Source organism: Cnephaeus nilssonii (assembly GCF_951640355.1).
Source record: "Cnephaeus nilssonii genome assembly, chromosome: 21".
Taxonomy (NCBI): domain Eukaryota; kingdom Metazoa; phylum Chordata; class Mammalia; order Chiroptera; family Vespertilionidae; genus Cnephaeus; species Cnephaeus nilssonii.
Genome location: NC_137092.1, coordinates 29,197,582 through 29,225,180, shown reverse-complemented (window position 1 = coordinate 29,225,180; position 27,599 = coordinate 29,197,582). Strand labels below are relative to the sequence as shown.

The window sequence follows — 27,599 nt, the reverse complement described above, 5'->3', positions numbered from 1 at the left end:
AGGAGGGCTACTTTTACTTTTTACCTTAAACCTTCTGAACTGTAGAATTTAACTGTGCACACATATCTTTAAATTCAATGTTGGAAGAGACACATCCTGGCTTTTAAAACAAGCTTGTCTCTTGGTGAAAGGGATTGGCTTCCGAATTGGTTCTTAGCTATTATTGTTTGTTGCTAATGGATTATTTTCAACTTTTCTCCTCATTCTTACATATTATAGAGTGAAAGTTTCTTATTAATCTTAATAAGTAAGCAATTTATCATTCTCAGTGAATGGTACAGTCCATTTGTAATACTTGATAACTGCGGTGAACCCTGCAGGCAGCAGCTGTGGTTGTGTGGAGGGAATTGTTGGTTAATCACCTGTCTTTTTAGCTACTCTCACATTTTTAGTATAGAAGCCTCAGCAACAAAAGACAGACCTATTGTAATTTGCAGAACCATCAGCTTTGTAATGTTCTAGTATTATAGTGAAAAGAACATACCTTTTGGAATCAGATAGATTTAGGTCCACACCTTCTATCCACTATTTACTTGTGGTGTGATCTTATACAAGTTAACATCTGAGTCTTTTTTCTTATTGGTAAGATAGGAATAATACCTTCCTGTTTTGAGGATTATATCTGTATGTGTCTAGTTCAGTGCTCGGCACATTATCAGCTATTGTTAGCTCTTACCTGTTGCTCAGCTTACCATTTCTCTAACATACATACTCTCTCATATCTCTTTCTTTAGTGTTGCACCGTTCCACTGTGAAATTTTTTGCTAACCTTTCATACTTTTAGATGTCTCCTCTTCTAGTAAGTTTTCTGTGTCTCCTTCAGACTGAGTTAGTTGTTTTCCCTTCCAATTCTACATTTCACCAATGTAGCAACTAACTTTCCTTCAATTTTTTTAATTTGCAAAATTTTCCAATTTATAGGAAAAAAGCCTGAAAGAATTCAGGTCTAACTCTAAAATAATTTCTTTTAGTTACCATTGTGTTGACAGTTAAACAGACGTGAGCGGAACAAAGATGATAGGCCAGATACAGAAAGTCACCAGGGCAGAAAGGCCCCGGTACTAGTAATGGTTAAAACTGGAAAAACAAGGACCTCGCCCCCAGGGTAACTTTTCTTTTCCTAGCATATCACTGGTCATGTGGTTTAGATCCCCTGACCTTTCATACAGCTGGTCATGCAGTTCGGACCCTCTCCTAACCTTTCCTCTCCTGACATGTTGCTAGTCATGCAGTAGATGCCCTGGGAGGAGGAACAAGGACTGAAGAGTGGCCTCATGTGACTCCCATGCGGGCCCTTGCACTACTACTCCCTTAAGCATTAACCGCTAGGGATAACATATTGGCCTCAGTTGTGGTTTAGCTCCAGGCCCAGAAAAGCAGCAGAACCAAACTGGGGATGCCATCCATGGCTGATATCAGGACCAGCTGCAATGACCCCCTGCTCTGATGCTGATGAATCATTAGAGTCCATGACACTGTAAGGACACACCAGATGAATATTCTATTGAAATCCTCCCCTGAGCCCTCCAGATAAATACCCTCAAGACTAGGACCCAGTGTGGCTTTCTCTTCTGGGAGCATGCACACAGCTACCCCGAATCCCCCTCCCTGTAGGTGAGTTACCTTTACCTTTCTCCTAAGCAACAAGGGCCTTTCTTTTGCATCTGTAACTTGTTTCCTGAGCCCATTTCTTCTATTGCTTATTTCTTTTACCTCTGTGACTTTCTAAATAAACTTTCTCTTATATCTTGAGTCTTAATTCTGAATTATTTCTTAGCTAAAACTCAAGTATCTTGTACCAAAGTTGTTGAAGCAAGATCTGGTCTGACTCCACTGGCCTAACACCTGGTGCCATTATCGCTGCCAACATTATGAAGTAGATATTTCACTGTAAGCATGAGATACATTGAGCTTAGGTAGCACATCCTATATAATAAAGAGGTAATGTGCAAATTGACCCTCACACCCTCGTACAAGATGGCCAACCCCATGTGGTCAAAGATGACTGCCTCCATATGGTCAAAGATGGCTGCCACAAGAAGGCAGGGGAGGGCCGATGGGGGTTACCAGGCCAGCAGGGGAGGGCAGTTGGGGGCAATCGGGCTGGTAGGGGAGCAGTTAGGTGTTGATCAGGCTGGCAGGGGAGTGGTTAGGGGGTGATCAGGCTGGCAGGCAGGTGAGCGGTTGGGAGCCAGCAGTCCTGGATTGTGAGAGTGATGTCCAACTGCCGGTATGGGATCGGGCCTAAACTGGCAGTTGGACATCTCCCGAGGGGTCCCAGATTGGAGAGGGTGCAGGCTGGGCTGAGGGACACTCTTCCCCCCTTCCCCCATTGCACGAATTTTGTGCGCTGGGTCTCTAGTATATTATAAATGGAATGATACAGAGGAGATTAGAATGGCCCCTGCATAAGGGTGACACGCAAATTTGTGATATGTTCCATATTTTTGTAAATATATGGTGATGAAGAAGATTTCACTTTGAGTGATGGGCACACAATGCAATATACAGATGATGTATCAGAATTACACACGTGAAACATATACTTTTATTAACCAATGCTACCCCAATAAATTTAATTAAAAAATATACAGTAAAACCATTTCTTTTAGTTACAAGGAAGTAGACACTTCACCATAAGCATGAGACACATTGAGCTGAGGTATTTAGTGGTTCAATTTCAAATTCTTACATTGGGCAGTATAACTAGGCATCTCTTTGTGCCTCAGTTTTCAGTTAACATTTTGAAAAACTACTGGAAATGTTTAAGTATGTGATGATGTTATTCTTAATAATTGTATTTTTTTAAACCTATATTGTCATTGGTATGATATATGGCATGCAACAAATGCCTGCTGGTAGTCTGGTCTGAGAGTGGTAAAAATGGTCATGTTTGAAATACCTCATTAGCATTTACACTGTATATATAATTAAAAAATTCTATGAATACCACCTTTCTATCACCTTGTAAAACAGATCACTGGTGTTGTGTGTTCTCCTTTTTCTCACAAGCATGTTGTCATGGAGTCTGACAGCTTCACACATGGAATTTGGCTGAAAAAGCTTTTTTCTTTAAACTGAAGTTTTTGACCCTATTGATATACAGATGTTCTCATAACTTCCTTTCCTCAATTCCTTTGTAAACCAAAAGTGGGAAAGGAAAAATTATTTATGTAATTACATTAATAATTAATGATTAATGTGTATTAAATTACTATAGAAAACCATTCTGGTTCTTTACAATTCTCTTTTCAACTTTAGTTTCAAATCACCAGCTTTTTAAATGGTAAGTTGCTTATATTGACACACCTTAGATGATGATGGCACCATTTATTTTTGAGTTGACATCTCTGCCCCTTTTTTTGTCAGAAACATTATTTTTTGTCAGAAACATTATTTTTCTGGTGTGACTGCTGCTGATTCCAGTTGGGGAGACTAGATTTGACTTCTGAAGGTTGCATAATCAGCACAGCAAATAGTCTGTGATAGGTCTGCTGCTGCTTTCTGCTCTGTGAACATCAATTGTCGTAAACTGGTGTTTGATCCTTCTTTATTTGTGCTAATTCTTATTTAATTGAAGGACGATTTGATGAAACCGTTATTGAAGAGAGAAGACAGTGCGCTGAAGACCTGCTACAGTTCTCTGCCAATATTCCTGCTCTTTATAACAGTAAACAGCTTGAAGATTTTTTTAAGGTTTGGAGGTCTTTCTAAAATATTTTGTATTTTATTAAATACCTGTGTTTTCTAATGTTAATTTTTACTTTATTTGGAGGCTCTGTTGGCATGTATATATATGTTTATAATGGGTATGTCTTCCTGATGAATTGGATTGCTTAGTCTTAGGCATTATCTCTCTCTGTCTCTGGTAGTACTTATTAAAGCCTTACTTTGTATGATTTTAATATAGGTCTCTTACAGTCACTGTTTGCATCGTACCTGTTTTTTCATTCTTTTGCTTTCTATCTATTTGTGTTATTAAATAAGGGTATCTCTTACATGCAATGTATAGTTTGATCTTATTTTTTATCCAGTCAGGAAATGACTGTTGTTGATTGGAGGAGTATTTAGTTCTTTTTGTTTGTTTGTTTTGTTTTGTTTTTGTTAATCCTCCCCCAAGGATATTTTTCCATTGATTTTTTAGAGAGAGTGTTAGAGAGGGGGAGAGACAGAGAGAGAGAAACATCAATGTGAGAGAGACACTTTGATTGGTTGCCTCTCTCATACGCCCGGACTGGGACCTGGGACCAAGCCTGCAACCGAGGTACATACCCTTGATGGGAATCAAACCCAGGACCCTTCAATCCTTGGGTTGACACTCTATCCACTGAGTCAAACAGGCTAGGGCTAGTCCTTTTATACTTGAAGTAATTGTTGATTTGATTGAATTTGTCTGCCATTTTGTTGTTTGTTATGTCTCATATGTTTTTGTTTTTCCTTATGCCACCCATGTAGATATTATTGTACCATTTAAATTCCTTTTTTATGAGTTTTTTGCTAAGCTAAATTCTTATTGGTTGCTCTAGGAATTAAAACATGCATTTTAATTTATGACAATTTACTTGAGATTAATACTCACTTAATTCCAGTAACATATAGAAAGTTTGCTTCATAAAGTGTTATTTACTCCCCTCCATTGCATTATTATAATATGTATACCTTAAACGTATTATAAATCCAACAATATAGTATTATGATCTGATGTCTTTTAAGAAGTTAGGAGAAGAAAAAATGAACATATTTATATAGCCTTTTTTAAAATACTTTAAAAACAGTGTATTAAAAAACATTAGTGAATATAAAATATATAACATAAACAATGTATGTAAACCTAAAATGTGTGTATATAAGCAATAACACATTTTCAAGAGCACATTCATAAAAGGAAACAAAATAATAAACAAGAGGGGGCCTTCCATGGACCTATACATAGTCTTTTATATTTATCCTCATATGTACCTTTTTTTTTTTTTTTTTTTTTTTTTTTTGGTGTTCTTCATTTGTTCAGGTAGATTTGAATTACCAACAGTTGTCATTTTCTTTCAGCTTGGGATTTCCTGTTGTTTCTCTTTTGGTGTAAGGCTGGTTTGCTGGCAACAGGTTCTCTCAGTCTTTGTCTGGAAATGTTTTTGTTTACACTTCACTTTTAAAGGATAGTTTTGCTAGATAAGTGGAATTACTGATTGACACTGTTTCTTTTAGTACTTTGAATTTGTCACTCCACTGACTTTTGTCCTTCATTGTCTTTTTTAAAATCAGCTATTAATTGTACTGTAGTTCCACTGAGTAAGTCTTTTTTTATTGCTTCTTTCAGAATTTAGCCTTGTCTTTCAACAGTGTATGTGTAGGTATTGATCTCTTTCTGTTTATCCTATTTAGGGGTCTAATTATCTAAATTTTTTTGGTCCAATTTTGAATGTTTTCTGTCCTCATTTCTTCAAGTATTTCCATTTATTTATTTATTAAAAAAAAATCTTTATTGTTCAGATTATTACAGTTGTACCTCTTTTTCCTCCCCATAGTTCCCCTCCGCCCAGTTCCCACCCCACCCCATGCCTTTACCTCTCCCCACCCCCCACTGTCCTGATCCATAGATGTATGATTTTTGTTCAGACTCTTCCCGCACCCCCCATACCACTTTCCCCCTGAGGATTGTCAGTCCACTCCCTTTCTATGCCTCTTATTCTATTATATTCACCAGATTATTCTGTTCATCGGATTTTTTATTCACTTGATTTTTAGATTCACTTGTTGATAGATATGTATTTGTTGTTCATAATTTTTATATTTACTTTTTTTTTTCTTTCTCTTCTTAAAGAATACCTTTCAGCATTTCATATAATACTGGTTTGGCGGTGATGAACTCCTTTAGCTTTTTCTTATCTGTGAAGCTCTTTATCTGACCTTCAATTCTAAATGATAGCTTTGCTGGGTAGAGTAATCTTGGTTGTAGGTTCTTGCTATTCATCACTTTGAATATTTCTTGCCACTCCTGTCTGGCCTGCATAGTTTCTGTTGAGAAATCAGCTGATAATCGTATGGGTGCTCCCTTGTAGGTAACTAACTGTTTTTCTCTTGCTGCTTTTAATATTATCTCTTTGTCTTTTGCCCTTGGCATTTTAATTATGATGTGTCTTGGTGTGGTCCTCTTTGGATTCCTTTTGTTTGGGGTTCTGTGCGCTTCCTGGACTTGTAAGTCTATTTCTTTTACCAGGTGGGAAAGTTTTCAGTCATTATTTCTTCAAATAGGTTTTCAGTATCTTGCTTTCTCTCTTCTTCTGGCACCCCCATAATTTGGATGTTGGTATGCTTGAAGTTGTCCCAGAGGCTTCTTACTCTATCTTCAACTTTCTGAATTCTCTTTTCTTCTTGCTTCTCTGGAGGAGTGTTCTTTGCCTCTTTGTATTCTAAATCTTTGACTTGATTCTTGCGTTCCTCTAGTCTGCTGTTGGGTGTCTGTATAATATTTTTTATTTCAGTCAGTGTATGTTTAATTTCTAGTTGGTCCTTTTTCATATCCTTGAGAGTCTCATTAAATTTATAGGCCTTTTCCAGGAAATTCTTGAAAAACCTTATAACTGTGGTTTTGAACTCTATGTCCAGTCATTTGTTGTCCTCCATTTCTTTTGTTTGTGATCTGTTTCCTTGTCTCCTCATTTTCGCTGCTTCCCTGAGTTGGTAGGGTAGCTTTGTGTATTAGGTGTCCTGTTGGTTCAACAGGTCAGCCTCCCAGTTACCTGAGGTGGACACTCTTGGTGCACCCCTTTGTGGACTGTGTGTACAGCCTTGTTGTAGTTAAGTCTTGATTGTTGTTGGTGTCACTGGGAGGAATTGACCTCTAGGCCTATTGGCTGTGAGGACCCGCTGTGTCTATAATGGAAGAATTGCTGTGTTGGAGACATGTTTATGGGGCAGGACTTGTTCCAGTAGGGCTTTGGTGCTCACTGAGTCTGCCTCTTGAATGTGTCCCTTATGAGAGTAGTTGAAATCTGGTGTCGTCTCACACCAACCACTAGATACACTAGTTTCTGGATCTCCAATGGGTGCAGGTCAGCTACTGTCTGAGGCTACCCAGCAGGAGCTATAGCAAGTACTACAGTTTTCTCCTCTTTGCTTGGGGTTTGGCGGTTTTGGAGCAGTCTGACTGGAGCTGCAGTTTATTTGGTTAAGCTTCCACAGAACAGGCCATTTATATGCAAAAGCCGCTGTGTGGAGCCTGGGCAGGTTTGTAGAATGTGCGGGGTGGGGTCTCAGGGCGGGGCGGGTCTCAGGGCATCAATAGGCTAGGGCGTGGCAAACGGTGATGGCTGCCGTCAGCCATCTCTGCCTTTCCGCGTTTCCAAGTCTCCGTGTCCCGCGCTCCAGCGCAGTAAATAATGATTGCTGGGCGCACCTTTGCAAAAAGTCACTCTTACTTTCCGACCCGATTTCTGACAGTCCATCTTCTCCCCGTAGGCGTCTGGGTCCCCCACGTATCCCCAGAAACTGGATTTCAGAGTCATCGGGAGCTTGTTTCCCTTCGGGTTGAAAAAAAGCCGCGCGCCCAGTCGCCCACCACCAGTCCGATTCGCGTGCCTTCATACCTCAGCTTTTCAGCATTTGTGCTCCTTTCTCTTTCCTCCTTAGTTGTAAAACTTCCACTCAGCCAGCTTTCCCGTGGTTCTGGGTGGTAGACGTTTTGTCTTTTAGTTGTAGTTTTGAAATTGTTGTGTGAGGCAGCAGTTTAGTTGTTTACTTTTGCCTACATCTTGGTTCCTCTTCCCATGACTTTCTAATGGAGTTCATCATTTATCACTAATTGGAATGACCAGTCACTAAAGATTCTGAACAATATTCTTTAACTGGTGCGTATTTTCTTTTTCTGTATTTTTAAATGAGTACATTTGAGAGATTTTTAAAAATTTGCTTTTATAAAAAGCCATGTATCATTATAAACATTATAGTATTCCTATTGAATTTTTAAATAGTTGACTATTTTTTAGAGCAGTTTATGTTTACAGAAAAATTGGGCAGAAAGTATTAGAGTTTTTCCATATATTCCCCTCCTCCCTCACAGAGTTTCTCTATTATTAACATACTAGAGGCCCGGTGCACGAAATTCATGCACGGGGGGGGGGCAGCGGGGAGTGTGTCCCTCAGCCTGGCCTGCACCCTCTCCAATCTGGGACCCCTCATGGGATAACCAGCAGTTGGACATCCCTCTCACAATTCAGAACTGCTGGCTCCTAACCGCTCACCTGCCTGCCTGATTGCCCCTAACTGCTTCTGCCTACCAGCCTGATTGTCCCTAACTGCTCCCCTGCTGGCTTGATTGCCCCTAACTACCTCTGCCTCGGCCCACACCTGGTACCCAGGATTCCCTCCTCCAGCTGACCACAGGCACCCAGGATCCGGGCTTCTCTCCCTCTGGTCAGCCATAGGCGCCCAGGCTGGCTGCAGCCTTAGGGGATGGTGGACAGGGGGCTTCGCCTGTGCTGCAGCTGCAAGTGCTGGCGCCCAGGACTGCAGGGTGGGCGGCTTCTTTGTCTCCCAGGCCACAGCCAGCCACAGGTGCTGGTGCCCGGGACTGCAGGGTGGGCGGATTCTCCATCTACCATGCTGTAGCCAGCTGCAGGTGCTGGCACCTGGACCACAGGGTGAGCGGCTTCTCTGTCTCCCAGGCCACAGCCAGCCGCAGGTGCTGGTGCCCAGGACTGCAGGGTGGGTGGCTTCTCTGTCTCCCAGGCCACAGCCAGCCGCAGGTGCTGGTGCCCAGGACTGCAGGGTGGGCGGCTTCTCTGTCTCCCAGGCCACAGCCAGCCGCAGTTACTGATGCCCAGGACCGCAGGGTGGGCGGCTTCTCTGTCTCCCAGGCCACAGCCAGCCACAGGTACTGGGGCCCAGGACCGCAGGGTGGGTGGCTTCTCTGTCTCCCAGGCCACAGCCAGCCACAGGTACTGGTGCCCAGGACCGCAGGGTGGGCGGCTTCTCCATCTCCCGGGCTGCAGCCAGCCTCAGGTACTGGTGCCGGTTTCTCCATCTCTCCCAGGACGTGGGGCGGGTGGACATGGGGTGGGCAGCTTCTCCAGCTGGCTGTAGCCTGGGATCATAGGGCAAGTGGCTTCTTCATCTCCCAGATCGCATCCACCCTCAGGTACTGGCACCCGGTTTCTTGTCTCCCCCAGGACGTGGGGAGGGCGGCTTCTCCAGCTGGCTGCGGCTTGGGATCACGGGGCAGGCGGCTTCTTCATCTCCCAGGTTGCAGCCAGCCTCAGGCGCTGAGGCCGGGTTTCTCAGTCTCCCCCAGGAGGTGGGGCAGGCAGACCTGAGGTTTCTGCTGCTGGCTGCAGCCTGGGATCACAGGGCAGGCGGCTTCTTCATCTCCCGGGCTGCAGCCAGCCTCAGGCACTGGCACCTGGTTTCTTGTCTCCCCCAGGACGTGGAGTGAACCGCTTCTCCAGCTGGCTGAGGCCTGAGATCACGGGGCAGGCAGCTTCTTGGTCTCCGTGGCTGCAGCCAGCCTCAGGTGCTGGGGCCCGGTTTCTCCGTCTCCCCAGGACATGGGGTGGGCGGACCTGAGGCTTCTGAGGCTGGCTGCAGCCTGGGATCATGGGATGGGCAGCTTCTTGGTCTCCGTGGCTGCAGCCAGCCTCAGGCGCTGGGGCCCAGTTTCTCCGTCTCCCCAGGACGTTGGGCAGGCGGACCTGAGGCTTCTGAGGCTGGCTGCAGCCTGGGATCATGGGGCCGGCGGCTTCTTGGTCTCTGTGGCTGCAGCCAGCCTCAGGCGCTGGCGCCTGACTTCTCCAACTCCCAGAGACCTGGAGAGGCTGGGGGGCGGGGCTGCCGCCAGGTTTTCAGTTTAATTGCATACTCACTCAGATTGAATGGTGGGCGTGGCTGGGGCGTGGCTGGTGAGCGTGGCTTGTGAGTGTAGCGGAGTGATGATTTGCATACTACTCTATTATTAGATAGATTGCATTGGTGTAGTACATTTGTAAACATTGATGAACCAATATTGATATTTCTGTTGATTTTTTTAAAAAGCAGTTGTAATCTCATTTAATAGATAATTAGTTTTTGTAATCCTTATACAATACCCAGTTGAGAAGTCTATAGTTCATTTATTACTGATTTTTAAAAATACTGTTATTGTGAATGACACACAATTACTCTGATCTTTTTAGGGTGGAATAATTAATGATGGTTCTGAATTGATTGGTCCTGTTGAAGCTTATTCGGATTCACTCACTGATAGCTTTCCTGAGTGTAGTACGGAAGGTAAGAGATTTTTTTTTTTTTTCATTTCAGTGGTTTTTAGTGTAGAAGATTAAATAATATTTAAATTGCCAGAAAAAAAATGGATATAAGAATTTGGGAATACATCATTAATTCTAAGATTCTTTTTACTTTTTTTCACATTTTAATATCATTGATATTGGGTGCATGATACTGGGTTGATGATAACTTGCATTTAATTGACAGCTTTTTTCTTTCTTAGTAATATATAAACTAATGATTCCTCTTACAGTCAATGCCATCTTAAATTTGATGAAATGTGGTATAATGAGTTTTCAGAATTTGTATTTTCTTTAGTAAGAATGCCTTGGTTAAATTTATTCAGCAGCATATGATCTTTAGACAATTTTTTAAGACTGGCTTTAAAAGTTTAGTCATGCACCCAGAAAAAAAATTTAAGGCAGTTTTAGTGTTTTTTATATGTTTTATAATAACACTAGAAGCCCGTTGCATGAAGTTTCGTGCAATAGACCTTCCTTCACCTGGCTGCCGGCACCAGTTTTCCGCCAGCAGCAGTTTTCCTCTGGCCACCCGCCGATCGGAGCGCCTCCCGCCAGTGCGATTGGCCACGCAAGAGGAACTCCGATCGGGAGGCGCTCTGATCAGCGGATGGCCGGTGGAAAACGGCTGCTGGCGGAAAACTGGTGCTGGCAGCCACGCAATCGGCCACCCCGAGTTCCGCCACCGGCGCCTTCCGCTGGCTCCATTGGTCCTCCCGCAGTGCTGGCCGTTGGGGGTCCCCGCCCCCCGCTCCTCCTGTCAACCCAATTGGCCACCCCAAGTCCCGCCCCCAGGCTGCTGCCAGCCCAATCGTGGGCGTAGCGTAGTGATGGTTATTTGCATACTTCCCTTTTATTAGGTAGGATGAGTCTAAACAAAATCAATTTTTGTACTTTTAATCATTTTAATTAAAGAATGCTTAATCTCTTGTTTTATTTCTCTATTAAGACATCCTTGATTTTTTATGAAGATTTAAAACACATACTTTTTGGATTTCCTTAGCTAGTTTTTTTTTTTTCAGGGAAGACTTTGGAATTAAAAAATAAAGTCCTAGCTGGTTTGGCTCAGTGCATAGAGCGTCAGCCTGCGGACTGAAGGGTCCCAGGTTCGATTCTGTTCAAGGGCACATGCTTGGGTTGCAGGCGTGGTCCCCAGTAGGGGGCATGTAGGAGACAGCCAATCAATGATTCCCTGTCATCATTGATGTTTCTATCTCTCTCTTCCTCTCCCTTCCTCTCTGAAATCAATAAAAATATATTAAAAAAAAAGAGATTTAGGAAATAGGGATGGGGAGAGTCTTTAAAAACAGGTAATTAGGTTTGGTTTTACTGTATTGAGAAGTGATTAACTTTTCTTGTTTTTCATGGTGGCTCCTGTTGACTTAAAAGCAAAGTATCCATTGAGTCCTCCTCAATATCTTTGACTCCATCCTGAATCAGCCAAGGTTATAGAAAAACATTGTTGACAGTAATATTACTTTACAGTCTGTCATGTTTTGGGGGAAAAATATATCTGTTCTCCATGACCTGTTTTTATCCGAGATCCTTCTTAGGCTTTGGAAAATGTAGTCTCTGTTTGAGTTCTGAATGTGATTCTCTTTCTAGAACTGGATTCCTTGGAAGGTGACTTATGGGATAACCTGATCTGGCTGTTGCCTCAGGGATACTCTCTTCCTGAGAAAGAGGGAGAGTGTGGTTTCTGCCTGTAAAATGTGCTGATTTGATGATGTCCAGTAGAGGACAAGTAGGACAAATATTTGTAGGAGAGTATTCATTGAGGAGAACAGCTCTTGGAAATTGCAGAAAAGTTTCTTTTCTCCTTTTAAAAAAATATATTTATTGATTTTTTACAGAGAGGAAGGGAGAAGGATAGAGAGTTAGAAACATTGATGAGAGAAAAACGTCAATTAGCTGCCTCCTACACCCCCCCCACTGGAGATGTGCCCACAACCAAGGTACATGCCCATGACCGGAATCGAACCCAGGACCCTTGAGTCTGCAGGCCGACTCTCTATCCACTGAGCCAAACCAGTTAGGGCTGGTTATATTCTTTTGACAGCCATAATAAGCCCTTGTTGCTAGGTGGGAGTCCGCCATGGTGAGAGAAGGGTGTTTCAGGAGCCCATTTTAGAGTAAAATAATCAGGGATGGGAGCAATACAGAGGTCTTTTGTCCTTTGCCATATTCTAGGAGGGAGAGGGAAGTGCATTATTATTAGGAATGACTTTTCTGGGTAAAAAGGTGGCTGTATCCATGTTAAAAGAGATATCTAAAGCTAAGGTGAGTTAGTAATTTATTGTCCAGTCTGGGAGATTTTTGAGAATTACAATAAAATAATAGGCATATCTTTTAGGAATATGCTTTAAGAGAAAAATTAGGGGCAACATTTTTGTTAAAAACTTAGGAAAAGACTTATGATACCTAAAAGAAATAGTGACATTTTTATCCTTTCAGGGCATAGTTTAGTTTTCCAACTGTATTACCATTCTAAAATACACTGATCCATTAAGAATGAAAAACACGGAACTGGAAATGCTGTTGATACTTACGTTTTTTACCTTCCCTTTAAACACCTCTATGTCTGGTTAATTAATCCTGCTGAAAGACACTTGGTTGACAAATACAGCTTGCAAATTCATTACTATTTGAGAGGGGAAATTACTTTAAAAAATGTTTTTAATTGATTTTTTTAGAGAGACAGGAAGAGGAGAGAGAGGGAGAAAGGAGAGAGAGAGAAAAAAAAACATCAATTTATTGTTTCACTTCTTTATGGATTCATTGGTTGATTCTTATATGTGCCCTGACCGGGATCGCACCCACAACCTTGGTGTATTGGGACAATGTTCTAACCAACTGAGCTACCTGGCCAGGGACAGAGGAGAAATGACTTTTAATATGTATGCGTGTGTGTGTATTTTATTTATTTTCCGCCTCGTTCCACCTCCCCCATCAATATATATATTGATTGATTTCAGAGAAGAAGGGAGAGGGTGAGAGAGATAGAAACATCAATGATGAGAAAGAATCATTGATCATCTGCCTCCTGCACACCCTCTACTGGGGGTTGAACCCACAACCGAGGCATGTGCCCTTGACTGGAATTGAACCCGGGACCCTTCAGTCCTCAGGCTGACTCTATCCACTGAGCCAAACCAGCTAGGGCATGGGAAATGACTTTTAAATATCATGAAATTGTCTGGCATACTGGGCAAGTGTAAGGTTTACTTTCATACCAAAAGGTCTGCACACCCTAGCGACAGGCAAGGGAGAGGACCTCTAGTACAAGGGCAGGAAAGCGGGCAGCCCGCCAAGCCCCACAGGTCTTCAGTGAAATGGAGGGTTGTAGAGGGATTGTGGTTGGCAAGTGCATTTAGAGCCAAAATGTGAGGAGGAGATTCACTCAATAACAACTCCTCTGAGTGCAGTATTTTAAATGGTGTTTTGAAGGTGATTCATTTTTCATACTTCTGATTTAGTTTGCTGGTGGAATGAGGCAGAAGGGCACATCTTAATATATAGTCTGCTGTTTCAAGGTCCTTCAGGTGGAGTTAGAATGACATGGCAAGTATATCACCTCTCAGAGAACAGATGTGGAGGCTAAGTGATCATTATTTTTATTAGTACCATAAAAATGCAATCAACAAGTTTTAAGTTACCTTGAAAGAAAGTTTTCTGAGGAAAACACAAAACTGGATTACTAGTAGTGGCTTAAAAATTATTATTTTATAGTACAGTGGGGTAGAGGAAACCCCTTTAAGGTTTCATAAAACCAATAATTTGGTAATTAACTGGTAAATACATTCTATCTAATATGAAATTGAAAATTATAAAGTTCTTCAGTAGGTTTTTAGATAAAAAGTTAATATCATTTTATGTTTTTAAGATGAAATGCTGGTTACTCTTGATCTCCCTTTGTTCAGGGAAATTAAACTATATATTTTCTCAAAGATGAAAGGTTTAATTGATTAACATCTTACTTCCTTTTTAAACTTCCATCATTTGCTGGATTAAACTTAGCTATGAAGTTCCTGACATTTGTGGAAACCTGACCAAAACGATGCATGGGAATTGAGCTTCTTGACATGTTTCTCTCATCTGTTGGCCTGTTTGAAGGATGTAGTTTGCTTTACTGCCATGCTGGCCTTGATATTGGAGCCTTTGATGTTGGTATAGTCTCATCTGGTAACCTGTGTCATTTCCTCTTCCTAATACATTATTTTACTTCCTTTGCAGTTTTGGGAGGGACATTTTCCAGGTGTATGCAGCAAATAAGAGAAAATAATTAGGTGATCATAACCACAAATACAAATTGAGAGATCAACATCTTATATATAGCAGATCTTAAACGTGAATGTTTTTAAATGTCTCCTGAAATAGTTAAATCTGTCTTTTTTTTTTTTGCCTAAAAATTTTGAGTTAGAAGCTTCTAAGTGCTTATTCTAACAATTGTAGACTCTAGAATGATTTATTAGGCTGTCTTGAATTAGCCATTTTAGAGTAAATGAGATGTACATTTCAAAGATAATGGCATCTCTTGTTGGTCTATCTAAGGGAACTCATAAAAGAACTCTTAGTCCAAGATTTGTGTGTTTACTTGATGGTAGGGTAATAATTTTTTTGCACTATGTAGATAAACATGAAAATTGTAATTAATATGTGTTGAATAGAATAATGTAGATTATATTTGACATTAAATGTAATCAACATTATATTATGTTAGGGAGATAATTGGAAAAGCATGTAGTTATTTAAGCTTGAAAAAAATTTTGTTTTAAAATACCTTTTTGTTTTACTTTTTATTATTTGTGTTATTTTCATTTAGTTGATTTAAAGTTGATGCTTTGAGGCAGGATCATTTTTAAAAGTAATATTGTTCAGTTTATTGGCTACTTAATAACCTAAATATGTTTTTAAGACAAACTTAAAGTCTATACACTAAAAGTAGTGTAAGATGACAAAATATAGAAAATCTATAATTAAAAGGAATTTAAATTTACGTAGAATTTATAGCAAATTTCCACTAGGTGGCACCATGAGATCTCCAAATTTTTTTACTAGGCTTAGTCTGGGTCCTCTATTGTATTAGAGTATGCTTATTCAGTTTGAAGTTCCTTTTTCTCTTAAGGGCTTACCTTCTTAACTTTTATTCACTGTTCTTTATTAGCTGAAATTTCTTTGGCAGGGGACTTTAAAATAAATAGGAAGAAAAGAACAGGCCATTATTCTCAAGATAAACACAACTGAGAATGTGTCATTGTGTGTATGTGTATATGTAAAACAAATAATACAAATTATAAATATTGACTCTTAAAACCCTGGGGCTATTAAGGATAATGCTGAACTTAGAACTTTAGGGTTTGGGTGAAGCAAATAAAGTTATGATATGTTGTGGGAATGCTTTTTAGAGTCGAAGGAACATTAGGGAACATATAGATGAATCTCTTTAGTTTACAATTAAAATTGGAATTTCAGAGAAGGTGAGCCATGTGCCTCCGGCAGTCAGGGCCTTCCAGGTATTTAATAGCAATCACAGAACTATATTTTATGAAATGAAAAGATTTAATTTTATGGAGAGGAAGGCTGTGGGAATGTTTTTTTTGGTATAGAAAGCTCAGTGTGAGCTGCTTGTTTGCTGGTAACAAACAGGTGTGATTTGCAGAGAAGATTCTGGAGAGGAGCAGCATGAAAAGTTCATTAGGTAGAAAGGGAAGCCAATTCACAGATCTTTGTTGTTCATGATAAGATAACAGTATTAGGGTTATAATTGTGATGAATGTGTTGTTTTCTGAGTTCATTCTGTTTTCCACCAAATATACAGAAGCTATTCTGATGCTCTCTTCAGAAAGTTTCAAGGGTGAAGCATAGACATGTTCCAAGGATGTTATAAATGTGAATCATCAAAGGAATGGTTATTTTAATAACAATAGCTATTACTAAATGAGTTGGTAATCAAGTACAGGAATCTTAACTGGCATCAGAATCTTAATTAGTTTTAGATTTAAGTTTTCACTTAAGTCATATTTATAAGGCCTTATTTCTTAATGGAGACAGATATATATTTCTTCTGTCTCAGGGTGACCTTTGTTCTGCTGGCTAGATAACTTGCTTTGTATATAAAGCATGAGTCATTGCTACTAGGAAAAGCAGAAATTCCCTTTTCTTGACTCTTGCAATATGTGAACCTCAGGGCTCAGTGAAAGCTATCGGCTAACAATAATGAGGCCATGTATTTTTATATATAGTCCACCATGAGAGACCACCTGTTGTTCTAAAGAAAACTGATATCTTTTTGCAGATGGTCTTCAAATACAGATTTCTGATAGTTTATAGTATAAAGATTTATTCTGTGGCAACTCAACCTTTTCTCCTGGTGCTTGTCTTTCAGAGATGGTGTCCTAGACTATACTGCCTATCTGAGCAGTTCAAAGCACAGAAAGTGAGGGTAGGTAGGTAGACTAGGATCTTAAATAAAACCCTTATGTCTGTAGCTGCTTTTTAACCAGTCACCTGGGGCCCTCTAATGGCCCTGAGACTTGAATGTCTGTGAAATGAATCTGGAGGCAGAATGCTTTCATAGAACCTTTGACTCCCCATCCCACCCCCCTGCTCTCATCCCTTCCAGAAAAGGCTTAGGTTTTTGACTTGATGGCATTGGGTGAAGGTTGTACCTTTTACTCTTATGATGGCCCAGAGGGCTCCTTTAAACATGGACTGACTTCAGGTTGGTTTAACTTTTGACAAATAGTCTCTGTATTGTCAATTGTTGCTCTGTCTCATCCACAGTTTTCTTCCTGCTCACCTTAACTGAAAGCTTCTTGTTTCTGCTCCCTATATCTTACTCGCTAACTTTCCTTCTGGGTTATAGAGAGCTAGTCTCCACTTCATGTGATATTTAGATTTATATAAAGTAGGTTGAATGACAGGACTGATTTCCAGGACTTGAGCAGGCACTGTATGAAGTAAATATATTAAGGATATCAGAGGAATAAACTAGGTACTGAACACACACACACACACACACACACACACACACACACATTTATTGCTGTGGTGGTGAAAGGGGGTGTTCTTGAGCTGTTTGGGAAATACTTCATTGAGAAGAAGGGAATTTAGGAATTGCTTAAATATAGAAGAGAAAAGTATCAGAATATTAGAAAAGATGATTCGAGGCAGTGCATGGTGGAGGACATATGATAGGCTTAGGGTTTTTAGGTGTGGTAGGGTGCATCATAAGAGAAGAATTAAAGGAGGAGGATAGTTTGGGGTTAGTTTGCTTTAAACAGATCTGTCTTTATATCATTTCTACCTTCTCTCTCTTAAGTTAGGAATTCCTGGGCACTGGCTGCTGGATATTTCATACAGGCCAGTATTTCATAAATAATGGCTGTATAACATAGATTTATACTCAGTTCCCAATTTTAGCCCTTACTGCATCTCCTTTGATATTCTCCATGTACAGAGCCTGGAGGGCTTCTCATACACATATAAGATATATGATTAGCGTTGCCTGTAATCCCACCATACTGAAAAAAAATTACTTTTAGTGTTTATTGTACCTTTCTAGCTTTCCCCCCCTGTGTGTTCTTAAAATGTGTTTTTATTGATTTTTAGAGAGAGAGGAAGGGAGAGAGATAGATAGAATCATCCCTGAGAGAGAGAAAACTTATCGATCAGCTGCTTCTGTCCTGCCCCCTACCGGGGATCCAGTCTGCAACCCAGCATGTGCCCTGACCGAGAATTGAACCAGTGGTCTCAGTTCCTGGGTTGATGCTCAACCACTGAGCTGCACCAGCCGGGTTGTATTTGTGTTTTTAAATTATAATTATAACACACACACACACACACACACACACACATACATACACACACACACACACACATACATCCCACTTTGCAGTTTGTCATTTTTGCATAATAGAGAATGAATACTTTAGCATTAAACATTCTTCTATTCGTACTTTAAAAAAAATATTTTATTGATTTTTTTAAGGGAGAGGGATAGAGAGTTAGAAACATTGATGAGAGAGAAACATCGATCAGTTGCCCCCTGTACACCCTCTACTGGAAATGTGCCCGCAACCAAGGTACATGCCCCTGACTGGAATCAAACCCGGGACCCCTCAGTCTGCAGGCCGACGCTCTATCCACTGAACGAAACTGGTTAGGGCTACACACACTTTTTAATAGCTGTATAATACTTTATCATAGAGACAAACCATACTCTTCTATTGTTAGAAATTTGTTATTGCAAAATTTTCACTAATTTTTGTGGTAAATACTCTTTTTTTAAAAAAAAAATATTTTTTTGATTTTTTACAGAGAGGAAGGGAGAGGGATAGAGAGTTAGAAACATTGATCAGCTGCTTCCTGCACGCTCCCCACTGGGGATGTGCCCGCAACCAAGGTACATGCCCTTGACCGGAATCGAACCTGGGACCCCTCAGTCCACAGGCTGACGCTCTATCCACTGAGCCAAACCGGTTTCGGCGTAAATACTCTTATATAGAGATCTTTTTCTCGTATCTCTGATTGTTTTGGTAAAAACTGCTGAATTGCTTGGTCAAAGATATAAGCATTTTTTTGCATCTGATATGCCTTGCCAGACTGTCCTCCAAAAAGGTTAAACCAGAAGAAGTCTTTTTATTTCCCTTTGCTTCTCCCAGTTAGGCTAAAAAAATTCCTCTTCCTAACCTGCTTGTTTTTATTTGCTTGCTTACTTTGAAAGATTCATTAGAATTAGGTATAAATTGAAACAATTTGTATAGAATACTTATTTCTTTATTTTGCTATCTTTCTTCCTCAGTACTTTGATGGTCTTACTTTTCTGATGTAATTTTATTTAACCATGGTTTCCTTTGCTAATAAAATAAGGTTGGAAAGTTAAGAGGAAATATGACTATGATACTAGATTTTTGTGGTCAAAAGCCAAGAAACTGAGTATACATAACTTTACCCTCTTGCCCTTTGGTGTCATTGTTCTTGTAGAAAGGAAAATCAGGCAAAGCATGAGACAGTACAATGTGATCGATGATGTGAAGGTTATAGTGACAAGACACGGGAGAGCTGACAAAAGATCTCTGACAGCATTTCCTTTCTTTTGTGATTAGCTGCATAAACCAGAAAAAAATTTAAACTTTGTATTTGTTCATTAATTTCAGTGGACTACAATGATACCATTTAAGGAAATAAATTTACTTTGAAATACATAAAATATTTAAAAATTATTTTAAAAATCTCAAAGTTTATATTTCTCAGAAGAGTAGATAATTTTATAGATAGTTGGAAAAGATTTTGATTTTGAAGTACTGTGTACAGTTGAAATGTCATAGAAATGAATAGATTTCCACTAGGTCCAATGAATCTCATTGCAGATTATGCAATTAATGAAATCTATTGTTTTTAAGGAACAAAATTCTGTCTATCTTTCTGTATCTATCTATCTATCTAATCTATTTTATCGAGGCATAATTGATATAACATTAATTAATTTCAGTTGTACAGCATAATGATTAAATATTTTTATTTCTAGTTGACCCTTGAACAACATGGGTTTGCATTGCACAGGTCCACATCTATGCAGATTTTTTTTTTAGTAAATATACAGTTTCCTTTCATCTCCCATTTTTTTAAAGCATATTTTTATTAATTTTAGAGAGGAAGGGACAGGGAGAGAGAGATAGAAACATCAATGATGAGAGAAAATCACTGATTTGCTGCCTCCTGCACACTCCCTATTGGGGATCAAGTCCACAACCCAGGCATGTGCCCTTGACTGGAATCGAACCCGGGACCTTTCAGTCTGCAGGCTGACTCTCCACTCAGCCAAATCGGCTAGGGCCATCTCCCATGTTTTGCATTATGGGTTTAACCAACTGCGTATTGAAAACAGTATTTTTGATTGGAGGATGCAAAGAGCTGACTGTATGCGTTGTTCTGTGCCATTCTATATGAGAGTTGAGCATCCGTGGATTTTGGTATTTGCAGGGGATCCTGGAACCAATCTCTCGTGGATACTGAGGGACTGTAGTTAAGTTTTTTTTGGAGTTAATAGTTATATGTGTATTTTCAACTGTATGGGGTTGGGGTTGGGGCACCAACATTGTTCAAGGGTCAAATGTATCATGAAATGATCACCACACTAAGTCTACTTAATATTTGTCACCATACATAGTTTTTTTTTTTTTTTCTTGTGATGAAAACTTTTAAGATCTACTCTTAGCAACTTTCAGCTATGCAATACAGTATTATTAAGTACTAGAGCCCTGGTGCACAAAATTTGTGCACGGGTAGGGTCCCTAGGCCTGGCCAGTGATCAGGGCTGATCTGTGGGGCGACTGGCGGGGCGATCAGGGGAGCCCCTGCTGGCATGCGCCTTGGCTGGCTTGGGGCAGCTCCTGTGTTGAGCGTCTGCCCCCTGGTGGTCAGTGTGCATCATAGTGACTGGTCATTCCGCCGTTTGGTCGATTTGCATATCAGGCTTTTATTATATAGGATAGTTGCCATGCTGTACATTACATTCCTATATCTTGTTTATTTTATAACAGGAAGTTTGTACCTCAAAATTAGTTTTTTATGGGCATTCGATTTGGAAAAAAACACACACCCTGAAAACAGAATATTTTATTGACAGGATGCCAAAGTCATGTCTAAAGTTGATTTAAAATTTGAGTTTAGCTGCCAGTAACATGTTTTTACCCTAACTTACTTTATTTGATATGAAATAAACAATTTGAGTCTATAATAGGGGTTGACAACGTATAGTGTGTGGGCCAAATCTGGCCTGCTACCTGTTTTTATATGACCTAAAAGCTAAGCATGGTTTTTATATTTTATTTTATCTTTTTAATATATTTTTATTGATTTCAGAGAGGAAGGGAGAGGGAGAGAGAGAGATAGAAACATCAATGATGAAAGAGAATCATTGATTGGCTGCCTCCTGCACGCCCCTCCCTGAGGATCGAGTCTGCAACCCGGGCATGTGTCCTTGGCCGCAATGGAACCTGGTACCCTTCAGTCTGCAGGCTGTCGCTGTATCCACTTAGCCAAACCGGCTAGGACTGGTTTTTATATTTTAAATGGTTGACAAAATTCAAAAGAATATTATTTTTTGGCATGTTCACTGATGACACAGAAACAATGGTGGGTAAAACTAGTGTGCCAGAGCATGACTCAAAAGAGCGACACCAGCCTGTAACAGAAAGCATTGACACACTTGCAGTAATGCTAGTGCTAAGAGCGTCCTTGATGAAGCACTAAAAACTCAATTTCATTAAACCTCAGTCTTTGGGTACATGCCTTTGTTGATATTCTGTGTGATGAAATGGAAGTATACACAAAGCACTTCTGCATACTGAACTACCATGGTTGTCTTAAGGAAAAGTTCTTGTGCAGTTGCTTGACCCATAAACTAGTTGCTTTTATTTCTTGGGACACCGTATTTAATTGAAAGGTTGATTAATAGACAAACTGTCATTATTCAACTTGGGAATTTGGCACATATTTTTTTGAAAGTAAACGAAGTGAGCTGATACTTGAAGGAGAAAACAGCTGACAGCATGTGTTGCCCCTGATAAAATTCAGGTTTGCAGCCTACAATTAGAATTTTGGAAAACTTGTATCTTCCACTTTGAGCTTGACAGTTTTCCAGTACTTAACGAATTCTCTGGTGAAATTGGTGGTGATAATAAATTCAGTTTTGGTGGTGATATTATAATATGAAATCTGTCACCACTTTATCTATGTAGCTCTGGAAACCAGTATTTTCAAAATGACCAATGTGTAATGTTACAAACTCATGATGGATAAAAAGATCCATTCAGTGTGTAAGACATACCAATGGATTTGTGTGTAACAAAAACAAATTTAATGCATAACCCATGGACATAGACAACAGGTTGTGAAGGCCTGGAGCAGGGGTGGGCTAGAAGGGGTCAGTGGGGGGAAAAGTATATGTAATACTTTCAACAATAAAAATTAACAAAATACACAAACACAAACAAATTTCATTGATAGGAATTTATGTTATGTTCTACATGGCAACTAAGCTTTAAGAAACAACCATTTGTCAAGTTTTATTGTAGTATTATAAAACAGTCTCCACAATTATTTAAAAAGGCTACTAAAATATTTGCCCATTTTCAATTATATATCTATGTGACATTTTATTCAAATCTTTCAACCCGAACAACATCTGACAACAGATTGAGTGCAGAGAACAAATATGGAGATCTAGCCATATTTTGTTAACAAGATTTGCAGAAATGTAAAACAGTGCCACTTCTCTGACTAAATATTATTTGTTTTGGAAAATAAAATTTTTAAAAATTAAAATTATGTTAACTTGTAATGGGCTTTAATGTCTAATTAAAAAGATTATGTCTTTTTAAATATTAAGATTGGTAAATATTTACAAATAAAGTCCACATATAATCTCTTTGAGGTTATCAATCATTTTTGAGAATGTAAAGGGAGGTTTTAAGACCAAAAAGTTTAGTAACTGTTATTGTAGATTATGCTCATTTACCATGAAGTCTTCTTGGTAATTATATGAAGTGGGAGAAGTAATTTTCATTATAAAAAATTTTAGCAGCACCTATTTTTCATTTTCTGTTAGAAAACTAAGATACAAATATAGACTAAAACTCTCTCTAAAAGCTGTGGAAGAGCCTGAAACAAAAATTTCTAAAAATTCAGTTCTTTCTTTTATTTTTAAAAAATTTCAATATATATTTTAAAATATATTTTAATTGATTTCAGAGAGGAAGGAAGAGTGAGAGAGAAAAAAAATCAATGATGAGAGAGAATCATTGATTGGCTGCCTCCTGCACACCCTCTCCCCCCCCCCAAGTTATTGTGTAACTCTAGCAATTATATAATAATTATTTAACTATTTAGACAATATATTCCCAGAAATGTGTTTTTAGATATGGATGGTGACCTAAAAACACACTTCTGGGAATATGTTGTCTAAATAGTTAAGTAATCCTCTCTAATAAAATGGTAATATGCAAATTAACCATCACTCCGCTACATAAGCCACACCCACCAGCCAAGCCACGCCCACCAGCCAATCAGAGCGAGTATGCAAATTAACCCCAATCCAAGATGGCTACAGCCACAGAGAGCAAGGTTTCCCAGGTAACAGAGCAAGCCAAGCTTTCCATAGCCATTGCAGGCCTAAGCCTCCACTCAAGCTACAAAGTTTCAATTATAGAAGGTAAACAAATTCAAACAAATGGCGGCAGAATGGAGCTTGAGAGAGCAGGCCAGGGTTGCCGGAGGCAACAGGGGAAGCAAAGCTTTCCGCACACCCTGGCCGGGCTCACCCGCTTAAGGCTACAAAGTTTCAATTGTAGAAGGTGAATTAACTGCCACAGAAATGGCTGCCACCCCGGAAGGAGCAGCAGGCTTGGTTCCGCCCCAGGCTACAAAGTTTCAATTGTAGAAGGAAAATAAATTTCAGATACCAGGGCCTCCCCTTGGGTTGCCAGGGGGCGTGGCCGGCCTGCAAACCACCACAGGCCCCTCGCTCAGGCTGCCCCACACCCCAAGGGAACCCCCACCCTTATCTGTGACACCCTTCAGGGCAAACCAGCTGGCCCCCACCCGTGCACCAGGCCTCTATCCTATCTAATAAAAGAGTACTATACAGATTGATCATCACTGCAACACACAATATAGCTGCCCCCATGTGGTCAAAGATCCTGCCCCCATGTGGATACAAGATGGCCACTACAAGATGGCCAGCAGGAGAGGGCAGTTGGGAGGCACCTGGCCTGCAAGGGAGGGCAGTTGAGAGGGACCAGGTTTGCAAGGGAGGGAAGTTGGAGGTGATCAACCCTGCAGGAGAGGGCAGTTAGGGGTGACCAGGCTGGCAGAGGAGGGAAGTTGGGGGCAAACAGGCTGGCAGGGGAGCAGTTAAGCATCAACCAGGCTGGCAGCAGAGTGGTTAGGGGGTGATCAGGCTGGCAGGCAGAAGCGGTTAGGGGCAATCAGGAAGGCAGGCAGGCAAGCAGTTGGGAGCCAGCAGTCCTGGATTGTGAGAGGGATGTCCGACTGCCCGTTTAGGCCCGATCCCTCCAGGAGTCCCAGATTGGAGAGGGTACAGGCTGGGCTGAGGGACAACCCCTTGTCGTGCACGAATTTCGTGCACCGGGCTTCTAGTTATTATATAATTGCTAGAGTTGTAATTTAATGATAGTCTATTATGCTTCATATGTATTAACTCTGTTCTCATGTAATGCCCTGCATAATAAGTAAAACTGTTAAGTAATTTGCTGTTGGTCACACAATACATTTGAAGAGCTGGATTTCTAAACTTCTTTTGTACTTACTCTAAAGTTCTTACTCTTTCCCTTCATCATATTATTGTTCATAGCAGCTGTGTGTGCAAGCATGAGCTTGCTAAAAATGGTTTGCAAGATCTTGTGGTAAAGGCTCTTTTTGACAAGGCTAGATAAAAACTTATCTTCAGTTTTAGTTTGATAATTAAGGCAGGGATATGTTCTTCCAGAGCTGTTGAGTGACAGTGCAAAAATGAATGAACTGCCCTGGCGGGGTGGCTCAGTTGTTTGGGGCATAGTCCTCTACACCAAAAGGTTGCAGGTTCTATTCCCAGTCAGGGCACATACCTGGGTTGTGGGTTCAATCCCCGGTCCAGGTGCAGAGGGGAGGCAACCTGTTGATATTTCTGTCACATCTTTCTGTCTTTCTCTAAAAATCAGTAAACATATTCTTGGGTGAGGATTAAAAAATACAAGTATTGGAAAAAAATGAATGAACTATGCTAAAACAAATTGCTAGACACTGACTTCATCAGTAAATTACAGCCTTCCTAATTGACTTTGATAAATGAAAAAATTATTAGCATGATTTGTATTGTTTTGGTTGATTCTCAATTTAATATGTTTACTATTATGATTGTATTTCCAGGCTTCTCCAGTGACAGTGACCTGATATCTCTTACTGTTGATGTGGATTCCCTTGCTGAGTTAGATGATGGAATGGCTTCCAATCAAAATTCTCCCACTAGAACTTTTGGTCTCAATCTTTCTTCGGATCCTTCAGCACTGGGGGCTGTTGCTTATGACAGTGAGCAGAACAAGACAGAAGAACGGGAAAATCGCAGCCTCTTTCCTGGCAGTTTAAAATCCAAGCTTGGCAAGAGAAATTATTTGGAGAAAGCAGGAGAATTCATAAAGCTGGCTTTAAAGAAGGAAGAAGAAGATGACTATGAAGCTGCTTCTGATTTTTATAGGAAGGGAGTTGATTTACTTCTAGAAGGTGTACAAGGTACAGTTTTGTGTATATTAATGTTTCTTTTGTTGGTATCTGGAAAAAACATGTATACATATAACTATTTATCTTATATATAATCCTCTAAAAAAAAAGACTGAAAATGAGAAATACTGAAGATTAAATGGCCTAAATATGGATATCTCCTTCTGGTTACATGACAGTATCAGATACACTTAACTCTCTGATAAACTAAGCAACAAAATAGGATTTAAAAAAACAAGTCTCTAAATCTCTATTATGAATAATGTGTGTTTTCTCTGACATGGCCAATGGTCACTAGCCTTCACCTCTCTCAGGAGTGTTCACAGAGATTCTTTAGTGCACCTACTCTCAATGGCCTGAAGAGTGGAGATGAAATGGGCTTTTAAACTAAGAGTGTAAAAGGTCCTTGGATTTGCCTACTATTTTGTTCTTCGTTAGTTGCAGTAAATTCTCAGCTAATGCATGAGAATGATACAGGGCATGTAGAGTTGAATGTTGCTGAATGTCTATAAGTAGAAAGTAGAATTTACCTTTTTTTTTTTTTTTTTTTTTAAAGCATCAGTTTTTGTTTGATTATTTGCCTTTTCCTTATAGAACCAGAGTGAAGCATGCTGCAGTTAGTTACATGACTTCCTGGACACAATAATATAAGGTTGATGAGACCTTCTTCCAGTGGTTTTCTTTCCAGAAAATTATCATTTTCATTATTTTGTGTGTGTGTGATCTTTGACTTGTTAGTACCATTCAGATTACTACCATCTCCTGTATTATTAACACTTTCCCTGCCCTCACTGTGCCTGTGTCCTGTAGTCCAGAAGCATTCTGCTATACTCTTCCTAGAATATAACCTTCATTCTTTTAATGTGGTATAAAGATGAATGCTTGGCTGCATGGAGTGGAAGAGGAAGTGTGTGTAGTGGCATCCTAACTGCTTTTTAACTGATTTTGACTAAGTTTCTTGTTTTTAATCCTTCACTCTCGTGTCCACAGCTACTTAGAGCCACCAGCTCCTGAACTTTGGGAGAGATTTAGTGCCATGTCAGTCGGGCAGCTTTCTGGAGTTTCCCCAAGTCTGTAACCACTCATCCATCTCCTTGCTGGCTTCTAAAATTGTGTTGCTGCTATCTTTTCTCTCAGTCTCTTTGTCCTTGTGGGGTTTTGCCTTAAAAATAATTATTTTACAGCCATGTTAATGAAGTTTCAGGAAGGAGTATTTCTCTTGGTTTGACTGATAATATATATCATTTTAATACAAACTTGGTTTTCTAATAGTTTCATAATCTGTTGGAGTGTTTTTTTTTGTTTTTGTTTTTTGCTGGTGGAGCATTCTGGTCTTAAAGATCTACTCATTTTTCTTTGTCTTAACTGTTATTTTGGGTTGGGGGTTTAAAATAGGGATGAGTTGCAAACAATCGGCTCTGATATTTTTCCCTTTTCTTTTTAGATAATTTTTGTGCTAAAACATCACTACTTTTAATTGACATAGATAAACGACATCAGTGTGATTCTTTTGTCTAAAAGTTATTTGCATTTAACTCTTGAACACTTCATAATGTTACCACTTGATGGCACCAGAAAAATAAAAATCTTTGCTTCAAAATAAGAATTATAAATGCATATCAGCAAATAAAAACTATATCATTTAATTAGTTATTTTGTAATTATGGTGGTGAATTACTTTTCCACTAGAACTAGACTTCTATCTTAAGGAATGTTATTATTTAAACATATTTTTTCTATTTAACATATGCCTTTCTGAAACCACAATAGCCATTACTGCCCTGGATTGTTTTTTGTTGTTAATGTGCCATCAAATCCAAAAAGTTATAACAAATTAATTGCTTATAGACTTTTATTGTTTATTCATAATGTGATCAATTTTTGTTCATACAGTTTTGGAACTATAATCACAGAATTCTAATTTTTAACCAAAGTGTAAAATAACCTCCGTTTCATTCCTCATGGTTATACATTCAATTGTGTGTCAAAAGTAATTTCAGAGCAGTGCTTCTGGTTCATGGATTATATTTATTTAAAAAAGTTTTT

General features: G+C 39.7%; 1 protein-coding gene across 5 annotated transcripts in view; it reads left to right on the top strand.

The window, feature by feature from the left end:
- The window catches only part of RPS6KC1 (ribosomal protein S6 kinase C1), a 503,192-nt gene that overhangs the window by 16,266 nt on the left and 459,327 nt on the right, over positions 1-27,599 (top strand). For all 5 annotated transcript variants that reach the window (XR_013812996.1, XR_013812997.1, XM_079761915.1 and 2 more), the window contains 3 exons: positions 3,581-3,696; positions 10,164-10,257; positions 25,206-25,565. Coding sequence is in view for 3 of the 5 variants with exons in the window: in XM_079761915.1 (XP_079618041.1) it covers positions 3,581-3,696; positions 10,164-10,257; positions 25,206-25,565 (570 nt within the window). In the remaining 2 variants the exon portion in view is untranslated. The remainder of the gene's footprint in view (positions 1-3,580; positions 3,697-10,163; positions 10,258-25,205; positions 25,566-27,599) is intronic.